The sequence below is a fragment of the Dipodomys merriami genome, unplaced genomic scaffold (assembly GCF_024711535.1).
Source record: "Dipodomys merriami isolate MVZ:Mamm:240054 unplaced genomic scaffold, mDipMer1.0.p SCAF_24, whole genome shotgun sequence".
NCBI classification, from domain to species: domain Eukaryota; kingdom Metazoa; phylum Chordata; class Mammalia; order Rodentia; family Heteromyidae; genus Dipodomys; species Dipodomys merriami.
Genome location: NW_027203826.1, coordinates 15,336,129 through 15,351,113, shown reverse-complemented (window position 1 = coordinate 15,351,113; position 14,985 = coordinate 15,336,129). Strand labels below are relative to the sequence as shown.

At 38.0% G+C, this 14,985-nt stretch overlaps 1 protein-coding gene across 1 annotated transcript; it reads left to right on the top strand.

Annotated features, from left to right (window-relative positions):
* Positions 1–2,845: 2,845 nt before the first annotated feature.
* On the top strand, positions 2,846–14,855 carry LOC138835500 (olfactory receptor 2L2-like). Its single transcript, XM_070033996.1, has 2 exons — positions 2,846–3,736; positions 14,730–14,855. Exons 1-2 carry the CDS (start codon positions 2,846–2,848, stop codon positions 14,853–14,855), a joined length of 1,017 nt encoding a protein of 338 aa, XP_069890097.1.
* Positions 14,856–14,985: the final 130 nt, after the last annotated feature.

Here is a 14,985-nt window from a genome sequence, read left to right as displayed (position 1 = left end):
GATGTTACACAGTAATTCATTCAACACTCAAGTCACTTTAAATATAAGTGGAACTGATATCAATAACTGTCTTTTAATACAAATTTTATGTATTTACAACATGTCTGATGTCAAGTATTCTTCAAATACTATTTAATAAGGAGGGATGAAAATGACCCAGGGAAGTTTTAATTAGAAGAATATTGTGAATGCAAATTTATTAACTATATTTACATACAAAATTATTCCTTCCTTCCATATATCCAAAGTAAAATTAACTTTTGAAAATGTTTATAGGCTTAAATTGTTACTTACACAAATTGTATCACATTTTTTGGGGGGGGGGTCTGGTCATGGGGCCTGAACTCTGGGCCTGGGCCCTGTCCCTCAGCTCTTCAGCTCAAGACTAGAACTCTACCACATGAGCCACAACGTCACTTCCGGCTTTTTTCTTTTTGCTTATGTGGTGCTGAGGAATTGAACCCAGGGCCTCAAACATGCAAGGCAAGCACTCTACCATTGAGCCACCTTCCCAGCCCTGTATAACATTTTAAGTATGTAAGTTTAAATGGATATGATGTTGAAAAGCACACCATTGACCAGAAGGTGTATCTAAACATTAATGAGTGAAAATTTAACTTTTTATTCTTAGTGCTTAAAATGTATTAGGAAACCATTTGATATAAACCTGGATGGATCTTTATAATTTCAGATTATAAAATTCTAAAATTTATATCAAATTGAATTAAAGAAGAAACATTTTTCAATTACATATGTAAGTACATGTGTAAAAAATTATTTGAATATGAGCTAAGGTAATATTGTATAGAAATGTGAAAACAACAAGTGCGATCACGGCCACATCCTTATTATGAGGGTATTCTCTGAAGGAGATGAACAGGACAAACTGCCAATTCCTTTGCCAAAATGTGGGAAAGAAGTAATTAGCCATAACTCCAACTTACACAATTTTAATGCCTGTCTACAGCCTCTCCAAATGTACAAATCTCAGAGGGCATAGGAGCAAAAAAAAAAAAAAAAAAAAAAAAAAAAATCCTGGTGCTTAAAGAGGTAGGAAAAGTATTTTGTCAATCTGGTAGCTTAAAAGCTTCTGTTGAGGAATTCAAATTGGTAACATCTAGATTTATACTATGTAACATGAATATAATTTATTTGATTATGAATTCTCATGACATATAGATTGAACTTGTGAAGAAAGGATAAACTTTCCTTGTAGGACTGTATTATACAATGTCAGATTTCTAGATGCAAGAAGCATCTCAGTGTGGATTGCTGTTGGCATTTGCTTTAATCACACTTTTCTGGGTTCAAACCTAATATCATAGGTGGTGTGTAAAATTTAGTTTCTTTAGTATGTAGATATGTGTGTGTTAAAGACATGCCTTTGAGGACCATCTTAAACAGTTACTTCTGCACATAACCAAATGGAACCAATCTCAGCTCATGGCTTCGTGTAGCACAGAAGCCTCTGTGTGGAATGGTTAAGTGTTTGTAGATCACAGATGCTGGGAGACAGGATGGTCATCACTAAGCCTAGAGATCTATTTCCTGAGGCCTTCATATTCTTCACACCTTCACCATCCATCTGAGTAAGTAGTCAAAATCTGAACCTGACCTGCTAGCAGTCTGTGTGATACTAGGATCCTTTTGGGTTTGTTGTTGTTCTTTTTGTAGGATCTTAGCTTTTTATATTTAAAAAATAAGAAAGGTAAACCCAACTCCACACATTCTCAATTTCCTAATAGAGAATAGTTTAAGAGAGTTATCTTTTAAAGACCATATACATAATATGGGGAGGTTAAAATGCATGGGATTTGGGGGGAGGGGGGAGGCTGGGAAGGGAGGTGAAGGGTAAACAAAGGAGGAGGCTGCAATGCTTGGTAAGAAATGTATGCATTATCCTGCCCATGTAATTGTAGCCCCTCTGTACAGTATGTTCTCAAATAAAATAAAATAAAATTTTAAAAAAAATGCATGGGATTTAGCTGAATCTAGATGCAACCATGTCCCATTTTCTTACTTGCTCAGAAAATCTGCATAAATAACATGCTGTTCCTGAGACTCATTTTTGAAATGTTCCTTTGATAGCCTGCTATATAGTCAAAATGATACTATAAAATATTGAACACATTTCAGATTGGTATACTTAAAACAGGCACTTGCTTGTTAATTTATAGTCATTATCTTATTTATTCCCCTTCTAGCTTTTGTAAATCAGGACTAAACAAACCTGCAGAATTGTTTTAGGCTTATGTGTTTGATATTTTAATTTAGATATATGTGGATAAATATATGTGAGTGCTTTTGTCTTTAATCAAAATTTTCCCCCCTCCCTCCATTGTGGGGCCTGGGCCTGGGCTCTGTCCCTGAGATCTTCAGCTCAAGGCTAATGCTCTACCACTTTGAGCCACAGCACCACTTCCAGTTTTCTGGTGGTTAATTAGAGATAAGAGTCTCAAAGAATTTTCTGCCTGTGCTGGCTTTGAACTGCGATCTTCAGCTCTCAACCTCCTGAGTAGCTAGGATTATAGGCATGAGCCACCAGCTCCCAGCTCTTCAATCAAATTCTATTTATTGGAATCATTGCATTTTCAACAAGATTAAATTTGCCTGAAGGTTGCTTATGTTTAGATTTGTGAATCATCTTAAGTATGAATAGTATTTCAATGATATGCTTGTGTGTTAAAGGCAGGGTTAAAAGTAATCAGGACACATGGTACACACCCCTCTGCAGGAGGGAGAATTTGACACACTGCAGAATGAGTGTGGAGTCTTAATGACATTGAGTACATAATGCAAGATAGATATCTAACTCTCTATCCAAGGTAATGAATCAGATGAGGGAATGGAGAAATGGAGCAATCAGACCACTGGCACAGATTTCATTCTTCTGGGACTGTTTCACCACACTCAAGTGCCCAACCTCCTCTTCACACTCATCTTCCTTGGATTCCTGGTGGCCACTGTAGGAAACATGATGATGATCCTCCTCATTGGTCTGGACTCTCGCCTCCATACGCCTATGTACTTTCTTCTCAGCCAGCTTTCCTTCATCGATCTCTTGTATAGCTCCGCTTTTGTCCCCAAGATAGCCATTGACTTCTTGTCTGGGAGGAACCACATTTCTTTTACTAGCTGTGGAATTCAGTTCTTCCTCTTCATGTTACTCATGGGAGCGGAGTGCCTTCTCTTGGCAGTCATGGCTTATGACCGCTACGTGGCTGTGTGCCACCCACTCCATTACTCAATGCTCATGCGCCCCACAGTCTCCGCTTCCATGGTTACAGGAACCTGGTCATGTGCTCTGCTCAATGCCCTGATTCATGTTACATACACTATGAACCTACGTTACTGCTCTGCCAGGCAAATCCATCACTTCTTTTGTGAAATCTCAGCTCTCCTCAGACTTGTTTGTACTGACACTTCTCTTTATGAAAACACTCTCTTCATCAGTGGGATTGTATTCCTCCTCCTTCCAATATTGGCCATCATGGCCTCCTATGGGAAAATCCTCTCCACTGTTGTGGGGTTAAGATCGAACTTGGGGAAGAAAAAGGCCATGGCAACCTGTTCTTCTCATATGATTGTGGTGTCTCTCTTCTATGGCACAGCCATCAGCAAGTATTTTCTTCCCAAAGCATACCACACTGCTGAGCACGATGAAGTGACCTCCATCTTCTACACCATTCTCACACCCATGCTCAACCCCCTCATCTACAGCCTCCGAAACAAAGAAGTAGCTGGCGCACTCAGGAAAGTTCTGGGAAGGTAGATATTCTTAATCAACTGGCATCGACTAAGAACAAGACAAAAAAGAACAGAGATGAGACTGACAAGGAACAGAAAGCAAATGCACTTTGCTCTAAAATTAATCAACTGCAAATAACCAAAATTCTCTTTCACATGGGAGACACCAGTCCATAAACACAATGCCATACAATACAAATGTACCTGTGTCATCAATGTAAACCAAAGTTGTTTTTATTAGAAGGCAAAAAGTTTTGAATCCTATTCAATATGGACTGTACCCTGAAGTTTATACTATTTATTTTAAAATGGAAATTATGACATTTTGAAAAAGTATGTGAAATAAATTGCCTAAAACTCCTTTTCCATTTTTTATGGCAACATGTTTCATTGAGTAGATTAACACAAATACCTCTGCTGCTCTGTTTTATTTATTCCTTTATTTGGAGATAAAATTATGCTTTCCTTTTTTTTTTCCTTTTAGACCTGCTGGGACCAGGCAAGGTTGGCACTCCACGTGGCTGGGAAAGGCCTGGGAATGAGAGAGAGCTGGGAAAGAGAGGAGAGAGGAAAGAGCAGCAGGGGAGAGAGAGGGGAGAGAGAGGGGAGAGAGAGAGAGAGGGAGCAGAGAGAGCAGGGAGAGCTAGAAAAGAACAGTGAGGGAGATAGGTAGCAGAGAGAGCTAGAATAGAGCAGTGAGAGAGCAGAGAGCTAGAAACGAACAGAGAGAGAGAGAGAGCTAGAATACAACAGAGAAAAACTATGCTTTCAAACATTTAATAAAGCATGAAGAACAAATTAGATTTTGATACTATGTACCAAGTTAGCAATAGAATTTTAAACTAGTTAACTAGTTATCTACTTAAAAGTTGTCAAGCCATCTGATTTATCCTTTTTGGTAGTGCTTTTTTATAAAGTATTTTGATAAATATTCAAAGGTAACACTCTAGGTTCAAATGCTATTATTGTTATTATTATTATTTCTCCAGTCAGTTTCTTTAAATAGTGGTATTTACATTTAGATGTGTAAGAAAAAAGTAAATTTCACTTCTTTTGTAATGAATGTTTAGATATTAGCAATTAACACGAAAGACCTTTCTTACATCTTGGCTTAAACTGAGGATCTCACAATCTTGCTGGATTTATTTGGACAAGGCTGAGGTTCTACCAGTTGAGCCATACTTCCATCCCAATTTTTTGCTGGTTAATTGAAAAAGAATCTCACAGATTTTTCTTCCCTAGTTGCCTTAAATTCTCTTAATCTCATCCTCCTGAGTAACTAGGATTACAGCTGTGAGCCAGCCATCAACTCCAGGATTTAGTATTCTTATTAGAGGTAATATTCACAATATCTCTTACATGTTAGTCTTGTTTTCATCACTTGTTTTTCATTTATAACCTATCAATGTTACTCTTCTATGCAGTCTATTTCTGAATTTATTTAAATTTCACTTGGCAGATTCAGCTCTCAGAAAGTTATTGGTTATTTCCCTGTATGATTAATAAACCCTGTTGTCTTATAGCATTTGATAAATAAGCAATGAACAGCCCACCTAAAAAAGTTTATGTGGTGTTTGTGTGTGTGTGTGTGTGTGTGTGTGTGTGTGTGTGTGTGTATGTGTGTATGTGTGTGTTCCAGTTCTGGGGCTTGAACACTGACCCTAGGCTTTTTTGCTCAAGGCTAGCATTCTACAACTTAAGTTACATCTCTATTTCTGGCTTTGGGGCATTAAATGGAGATTAATTTATTGGAGTTTCATGGGCTTTCATATCCAGGCTGGCTTCAAAACTAGATCCTCAGATCTCAGCCTCCTGAGATTAATAGGATTATACCTAGTTAAAATATTATTTAAGGGGCTGGGAAGATGGCTCAGTGGTAGAGTGCTTGCCTTGCATGCCTGAGGCCCTGGGTTCGATTCCTCAGCACCACATAAGCAAAAAAAGAAAAAAGCCGGAAGTGGTGCTGTGGCTCAAGTGGTAGAGCGCTAGCCTTGAGCTGAAGAGCTGAGGGACAGAGTTCAGGCTCCACGACCGGACCCCCAAAAAAAAAAATATTATTTAAGTTACATGCAAAAGTTCTCAAATAAAACTGGCTTCCAATAGCAATTAAATAATTTCAATAACACATTCTTTATTAACAATAACCTTTTCATTTTCATAGACAGTATATTTTTATAGTTGATACTATATTCATACTTAGATTTTAAACATATTGTAAGGCTATATAATTACATGACAATTATTATATAGCAAGTAAATGTTACACTTATTTTACTGAAAAGGAAAAAAACAGTGTACAGTTGAAGAAAATATTAACATCAAGAAATGTAAAATAATGCATGGATAATACTTTTATCTTTCCTAAAAGATAATGCTTATGTTAAGTTTTGATGATGTACTTTCTTTTTAAGCAAAAGCTCACCCTCTTTATTTGCAATGATAAAACAGTACATTGCATTTTCATATGGATATAAATTTAATCAAATGTAATAAATGTCTACTGACTCTTATTACCAAAGCTCAGCAATTACTCATGAAATTTTTACAAAGATTTAAATTTACATTATATGCCTGTGTAAAATTCTGTAAAGATACTATCTTACTCAACATTCATGGTACTGGTCTTTCTAACAGTTTCTAGTGCTTGACAATTATGAACAATCCATTGCCGACATTTGTACATATGTTTTCTGTTACAAACAGGTAAACTCCTGAACACTAAAAGAGATTCCATTGTTCCATTGTAGCTATCTGCATGGCCTTAAGAATATGTCTAATGAATGTATTACTTTATGAATTGTATCTGTTCTGTGACCATAAAAGCTCACAAAACCTTTCCACAGCAGAGCTACTCATCCTAGACACTCACACTTTGACTTGGGAGTGAGAGCTGTATTTGGCAACCATGTTGAGAGAGGAAATTGAACGGGCAAGAGAGAAGTAAGCAGAGAGCCTACATCACATTAGATGGGAAACGAATGCCTCAAAGTACCCCTTTGGTAGTCACCCCAGTTCCCATGGTAGTCTGAAAATAGGGTAAAGAGAGGTGACTGGTCCTAACTGGTCACCAAAGCATGCTTAGGTCTTGCCTAACTATAAAAATCAAGTAGCCTTTTAGGTATTTTCTCCTTCGTAACTGTTCATGAATGGTATTTGTGGCTTATGAATTGGATTAAATCCCAGGAATGAGTATTTTAGCACTTGTGCAATTAAACCTTAATTAGTTGAATCGCTCACACTATGGCATATCCTAAAAGTCTTTCTCTAGAGAATAAAATAACTTAAACCATAAGCCCCTTCAGTTCATAACTTAGCCCTTGTCACTTTTTACAATGTACTTTCACTCTAGAATAAATTCTGATACTTTGCAAACACAGTCCTTGTCTCCTAGAGTAATTCTTTGACAGTGACTACAGACAGGAACCAAACCAGATCCTACCCTACCAGTAACATATGTCATATAATATATTGACATTTCCCAAAATTTTTCAAAGTATTTGGCTTCTAAGGAAAGTACTGTGTTGTTTAGATCACACTTCTAGTCTTTCAGTTGAATTCCATTTAACCAAACAATTTGGGAAAGAGAATAAAACTTGGTAAAAATAAATTTTTTACTTGCAAAAACCTCTCATTTAATGTAAAGAAACTAATGGTTATTTACTTTCCCTGGCCTGTCTTTCACTCACTCAAGTTTACCATTCAATGTGTAACTTGAAAGAGCAATGGAATTCTCTGCTTCTGTTAGAAAGAATGACACTGCCCCATTTCTAAGGAAATGGAAGGACTTAGAAAAAAAATCATATTAAGTGAAGTAAGCCAGAACCAAAGAAATACAAGTCCCATGCTTTCTCTTATTTGTAATTATTAGTATACACCTAGGATAATCTTAGCAGATGAGCAGAATAGCTCAATAGCTATGTAGATAGGACCATATAAAATGAACTCTGACAGGGACACAAGAGATTTTTCTTTGTTGTTCTTAATGTATTATGTGATTACTTTTTCTTTCATGTTTTTCTTTCCTATTATTTATCCTCTGTTTTCAATGTATTTGATTTTGGTACCCAGGGTATTGTATATATTTTTATCTCAATCAGGGAAGGGAAGGGTAACAACAAAATGGTAAGATAAAGGATAAAAGGGGAACCAATGCAACAGTGATACTCACAAGACAATATGTTGGAAATTATCTGTACTAATTAGGAGGGGGTTGGAGGGAGGGAAAGTGGGAGAAAAATTAGAGAGGGGGTAAGAAGTTTGACAAGAGATGTACTCACTACCTTACTTACGTAACTGTCATCTGTATATCACCTTGACAATAGAAATAAAATAATAAAAAAGAGCTAGAAATTCTGGTGAATGTAAAAAGCCATATAACCTTTAAAGCTTTTTGCTGAGATGTTCATGTAATTATTACTGAATATTACAAGTTGTATTGGAACTTTCTCCTCTTCCTGGAATCAGGCAATTAATCAACAAGTAATTATAGAAAATGTCTTTGATGTAGCAGGTAGCAGGTTAAGTTTCAGAACTACTATCCATACATAAAGCTGGACAGAGATTTCTGGCAATATAAATGAATGCAGCCTACATGTTGATGTGAGAAGAAGGAGTAGTGGCAGAGTAGGAGGTAGACTTGGGGTCCATTTAAATTTGCTAGACACCAGAAGCTGTAGACATTTGTAACCTGTCCTATTACAGTGTGTCACAGATTTTTTTTAAAGGCAACCAGGAGTTCACCATATGCCACCTCACAATATGATCGTAGGAGACTAACATAGGCATCTTGAGTATACTTATTGGCCATACTGATTAACTTCAGGCCATCATTTTGAGAAACTGAAGCCACAGTCACCCAGCACTGGGAAGACTGCTTTCTGTAAAGGAAACAGCAGTAGAGATCTTTTAAGAAGGGAGAGAAGGATAATAGGGGAAAAACAGAGGAGGAGGCAACAATGCTTGATAAGAAATATACTCATTACCTTACTCATGTGATTGTAATCCCCTCTGTACAGTATTTTCACAATAAAAAATTTATTTTTTAAAAAAAGGTCTTTTTCTTCTTCTTCCTTTTTTTTTGTGGGTTGTGGGGCCTGAACTCTGGGCCTGGGCGCTGTCCCTCAGCTCTTCAGCTCAAGGCTAGCACTCTACCACTTGAGCCACAGTACCACTTCTGCTTTTTCTGCTTATGTGGGGGTGAGGAATCGAATCCAGGCCCTCAGTCATGCAAAGCAAGCACTCTACCACTGAGCCACCTTCCCAGCCCAAGAGGGTCTTTCTTAACAAGAGAATTTGAATGTTTTATTTTTTTTCCACTTCCACTTTCCTACAAGGAACATCATGCTAAGATGGAAGTCTTACTGGAAATTTAGCCCAGCTAATCAACTTCAGACCTCTTGTCCAATATGACAAGTCTTTAAGAAAAACACCAGTGTAAAAAATAGTTTATTAGCAAAGAAATATAGTAAAGAACAAGATTATGTGGCATGATGCCATGGGAAGACAGTCAGTCATCTTTGGGATACAAACCTGAGCTTTATTTTTAAGTACAGGAAGAATTATAGGCAGAAGACAGAGGCATCCAGAGTTTGAGAGTCCAGGCTACTGCTATGACCCAAATAGCCCTTATGTCAGTTCTTGGTTTCCAAGTTCCCGAGAGGCTATGACTGATTCCTATAAGATGATTTCTTAGGCTCCAGCATACAGCCTGGGCATAATTGGTTATTATTCTCCTTTGGTGGTGATGAAAAATGACAGGACTGATCAAATAATATGTTCTGCTGTTTTTTAGATTCCTTTGTTCTTTGAACATGTTATTGATTAATCCTGTCTTTTTTTAAACCCAAGGTGACTGTGAAGAAACTACTTAGAACAATGTTAAACACAAAATGGAAGCAAAGATACCTACTTTGTTTTTCCTTCTTTTAGCTAATTCATGGCAACAGGGAGAGTGATTTTGCATAACAAGGTGACTTCTTACACTTTGCATTCCCAATCCTTTACACCTTGTTGCCATTCCCCCCAGAAGCCCCCATCTACCCATCCTTTTCCCTTAGCCAGTGCTGCATATTTTTAGTAGCTTTAGCTTTCTTTTATTCACATGTAAAACTCCTCTTCATATGAAGATGTTAACGTGACGTTTTCCCCCCATGCATCTGCTTTTATGTCAATTTCATTCATAGCTCAGCCAAAAACCTAGGAGGAGGAAAAACACTTTTTCTTGCTAACACAGACAACTGAACAAATGTCTCTGGGCCTGGAGCTCACCCCCCATTGTGAGGCTCCTTTGTCTTCTATGATTCTGCAGTTTCTTTTTCTTTTATTTTCCTATTTTTTTATTGTGAAAATACCATACAGAGGGGTTACAATTACATGGGCAAGGTAATGAGTACATTTCTTATCAAGCATTGTTGCCTCCTCCTTTGTTTCCCCTTCCCATCCTTTCCCATCTCCTCCCCACCCCCTTCCCCATACCAAAGTTGTAAGGTTCATTTTTCGACATAACGTCTTGTACATCTCATTGTTGCAATGGGTCCACCTGTATCCCTATTTAAACAATTTGTTTTTGCCCTTCCCCTCCACAAATTATATCAACATCAAATACAGTGAAGACAGGGGTTATACCCTGGGGGAGGGACAAACAAAGCAACAAAGAAATCATCTTATAAATATGTTAGAAACAATAGCAAGAGAGGGAAAAAAAGACATTTGAGTCCTTATCTTGGGGTTCATTTCGCTTAACATCAACTGCAGTGTCTGCAGTGTTTGCAGTGTCCCAAGAGGTTGGCTGCATTTCCTCCCGGTTCAAGTTTTCCTTAATACTTTGCTACCGTCCAGCGGCCCCTGCTGGCTGTGAGCCGCCATAGCCTGTATTTCATCCCAGTTTCACATTTAAATTGCTAAGTGTTGTCTGAGTTCAATATCTCTATTATTGTACTTGCTGGAATGAGCTAGTGGGAATGTATAGTCAAGGTGCAATCTGGGGAGTATGGGTGGAAAATTGCTAAAAAGCAAAGGAAACACAGAAACTAATGCAGTTAGTGCTCATTTTAGCTCTGGCCCAAAGGACTATTGTGGGCAAAAAAACACCCGCCAGAAATGGAGTGCATTGCTCCAAAGGATGGGATTTTACAAATTATGGTATATTGCCAGAAATACAATTATATAGCAAGCTCTATTAAGACTTCTGTCTTAATAATTATCTTTACTATTCTTCATTCTCCCCTGACCTCTTGGTTCTAAGGTCATATATATTTTTATATGGTTATATATTAAGGATTGACTCTTTTATACATATTATGTCAAACAGCAAACAACTATGAGGTCCAGTTTTGACATGAAACACAGGCTATTAGTAGTTCCACTGAAGATGACAGAGGCTCTTTACTGGGCTAAACTTTGATCAGACTTCCGAAACTTCTATATTTTTTTTTTCTATTTCAATTACCTTTTTGGTATGAGTATTTGAGATCAAGCTGTTTGTCACCTACTATATATAAACAGCTCAAAACTAATGACAGTGTTATCATTAACTTATCCCATTAAATATGTACTTCCTTTTCTCCAGTATTTATTCAGGTAAATAAAATAACCCTGGCTAGAGTCAGATGCAATACCTCCTGAAAAAAATGTTGAGACCTATCCTCACTCCTGGTCTAATTCTCCTTTTCTGGCAACTGACTCGGGGTGAATGATTTTTGATAGACTTTAGTAGGTTCATATCAGACTCCTGAATTTCCAGTTCTAACTCTTTTTGGTTTTGCAAACTCAGTAAGGATCCTTTACATGTTATACATTATTTGCTTGCCTAGATCATGTAGCAGTGCTGAGAAGTTTCTGCAGGAATCACAGGTTCAAACAGCTAACAAGCACATGGGCCACTGTGCTACAAGTCTTGGTCTTACATGTTTTTCTCCTGCCTCTAATAGAACCCAGGAGTCTGTTTCAATTACTGTTCTCATTGGCACTTTCTCAAAACCAAGAAAGAGTTGTAGCTAAGAGGTTATTTAGGTTTACTTACTAAACAACGGATTCAAAAACTGCTATGTACTTTCTCCTGAGTAGGGAGAAGAATGGAAAAGCAGACGAATTTCAGGTGAGATCATTGAGGGTTGAAGCTAATACAGTGGCCTAAGACAAAGTCGGTTGGGTCCAAAGAAACAAATATATAAGAACATACAATTCTAAATTACTTTCCTTGTGACCAAAATACAGAGTAATGGTGAGTAATAGAAGCCTATTGAAATATACCTATCTCTTTTCTTCAGATATGATTATAGACTTCTCTGGTTAATAATATTTCGATTAAGAGACCTCACAGCAGCTCTGGACTACTTTGGCAGATGGTCATGTACACAAGGAAACTTCCCAGCCAGCCCTCCTTAGAACCCAGTAGGTTCTAAGTTTTTTTTATCAACACACCACCAAATCAGTTTGAGGTATTGTTTCCTAAGCTCCAACCCTAATTGCAATTATTCCAATTTGTTTCAGGAAAACTTAATGGCTATGATAAAGAGTCATCATGACTTCTCTCTCATTTTGTAAAGAATTTTGTTTCTCTTAACAGCAATAATGACATCTAGCTTTTTCCTTCACATTGTAACTGATTTGCTAAGTGATTCCATTAATTGAATGAAATGAAAATTGGGTGACATTTATCACTATTCTTGCAAGAAAATTATACACTTGGTCTTACTGATTGCCAGTAGCCAATAAAGCCCTTGACTCAGCAAGCCTCTAGAACCAAACAGAATTTAGAGGCCTTCTAGACATCTGTCCACATGGAGGTTCCTAGAGGGTAATGTCTAGGATGAGTAAGGAATTCCCATCCATTTCATCTGTGTGCTTTGTAGCAGCCTTCAGACTAAACCAGCTGCTTGCTGAGTGTATGGGGAGTCTTTAGCTCATTCACTTTCTGACCCTGGTAGACAGGACATGTAGGGGCTCCTGGTCCTTAGTTTTACAATGTGATATCTGGGCCCTGGGTGGTCACTCCTGGGAAATTTGGAGAAATGCAGACTCACAGGCCCCCACAAGGCCCACTAAATCATAACCCGTGTTCCAACATTTCAGGGGATCTGTGTGCAGTTTAGTGGCTCTGGACTGGAGCTAGTCATGCTCCTGAAACTCAGAAGATCTTTGTTCATACTCATCAAATGCGCATAGGTATTTGTTCTTTGAAATGTCATGTATTGATAAAAGCTAGTACTGGGAGTCAGACAGAATCTGTTCTCTTGGAGCAGAAGGATTTGCCTTCTTGCTAGGTCTGTAGTACTATACCAAATAAGTGAAATAGGAATGATGATAATTATTCTGACCTCAAACAAAGGCTGAGACAAATAAATGAATTAAGAGCTCCAGGCAGGAAACAAACACATAAGAAACTTCCTTCACAAATAAAACTAAAATTATATCTCCAGAACAAGAGTTTATTAACATATCAATGGCTCATGTACCCTATTTCAAGTTAGCTTTTTGATGTTACTGGCACTGTATACCAGACCTTTTGGAAATGCCTAACGTTGAAGATGAATGACAGAAATATACCATGAAAGGTTATCAAAGAGCATTGAGGAAATAAAAAATCACTAAATCATGTTGAATTCAATGCACAATAGTAATCAATAAAGATACTTTTGGTCAAGAGCACTAATAGCTTTGGAGTCATGAATCAAATGCTATTGAAAGTAGATTTTGAGACCCCAGGTCCAAACTCCAGGACTTGAGTATTAGTTCTGGCCACTGCCCTCATATACCAGTAAAGAGACATGGTGAAGGGGAGAGAAAGGAGATTATGTGGCAGCCTTGGGACAACAGCATTTCAGTACATCTTCAACTTTCTCTAGGTACCATTTAAATAGAGAAAATTAGAGCATGGCATGAGAAAGTATAAAAATCTAAAACAGTTCCAAGTCACAAATATGGCCTGGTTGGTGATTATCTCAGCCTTTACCTATTGAGGGATGGCAAGTGGTCTATAATAAGAAAGCAATGCCTGTGTGAGGGGCAGTTTGCCTTTTGTCACAAGACATATAACTGTGAATTTAATTTTTCCTAGAGCTCAAGGTTGTTGTAAAATGGGAATGGTTCAGATCAAAGAGGCCAGATGAAAAGTGGGGTGAGGGTTAGGTGCCCAGCTTTTAGTTAATTCTCAGGCCTAGTAAAAAATTAATGTTTCTCTTACACTGTTAAGTAAATTTGTGTGTGTGGAATTGAAGTCAGGGACTGGGGTGTTGTCCCTAAGCTTTTTCACTCAAGGCTGGAGCTCTATCATTTGTGCCACAGCTTCATTTTCAGGTTTTGGTAATTGGTGATTAGAGTCTCACAGATTTTTCTGCCCAGGATGATTGGGAATGACAATCCTTAAATCTCAGCCTCCTGAGTAGCTAGGATTATGGGATTGGGCCATTGGTACCCAAGTGTAACCACTGAGTAATTAACAGAAACAAAACTCTAGAAAAAATTGTCTCTGAATTGATTCTCTGGTGCAACTTGGTGGAAATTTAGCTGTACAATTATTTACCTCATTTTCTTCTTTGGACTCATGTTGCAGACAGATTCATCAAGAGAGATTTTAGGTTATATGTATCACACAGTTCATGCACACAATATATAATATGAGAACACAGCTGAATTGAAGTCCTGAAGAGGCAAGGTAGTTGAGAATTTCAGGATCGGATCCTTCAGAAGTGAAGTCCAGGTTCAAGGTAACTAATCGTTGTCTCCTTATATCTTGTTGACTTCTCTGTCACCCCACAGCTGCCTTCTGGGAGCTCCCTTTCCTTCCTAGTTTCTAAGCTTATGGATCAAAGGACTGAGATGTGGGGTGACAGTGTTGTAAAGGAGGGTGAAGAACTTGCCCAGGTGCTGAGAGGAGCTGTTTCTGGGCTGCATGAACATGTGCCTGACGTTTCCATAAAAGAAGACCCTCGTGCGGCGGGAGCCACATGTGTTAAGGGTCTTTGCTTCCCTGACACTGACAGAATTTGGAACTTGCCCCTTACAATGCAGCCATTGAAGATCAACATAAACACCAGGGTGACAACACAATGCCCACTGAAGACAAAGATGATGTCTTCAATGGCAGCTGTATGACACAGGCTATCTGAATCAGAGATAGCTTCTCTATAGGAAGTAATCAAACCTGGTGGTGTCCATAGCAGGCTAAGTGTATGCTCACTGGGGACATAATCAAAGAGTTAGCCACTCCACACCCCCAGGCTACTGACAGCAAGTCCC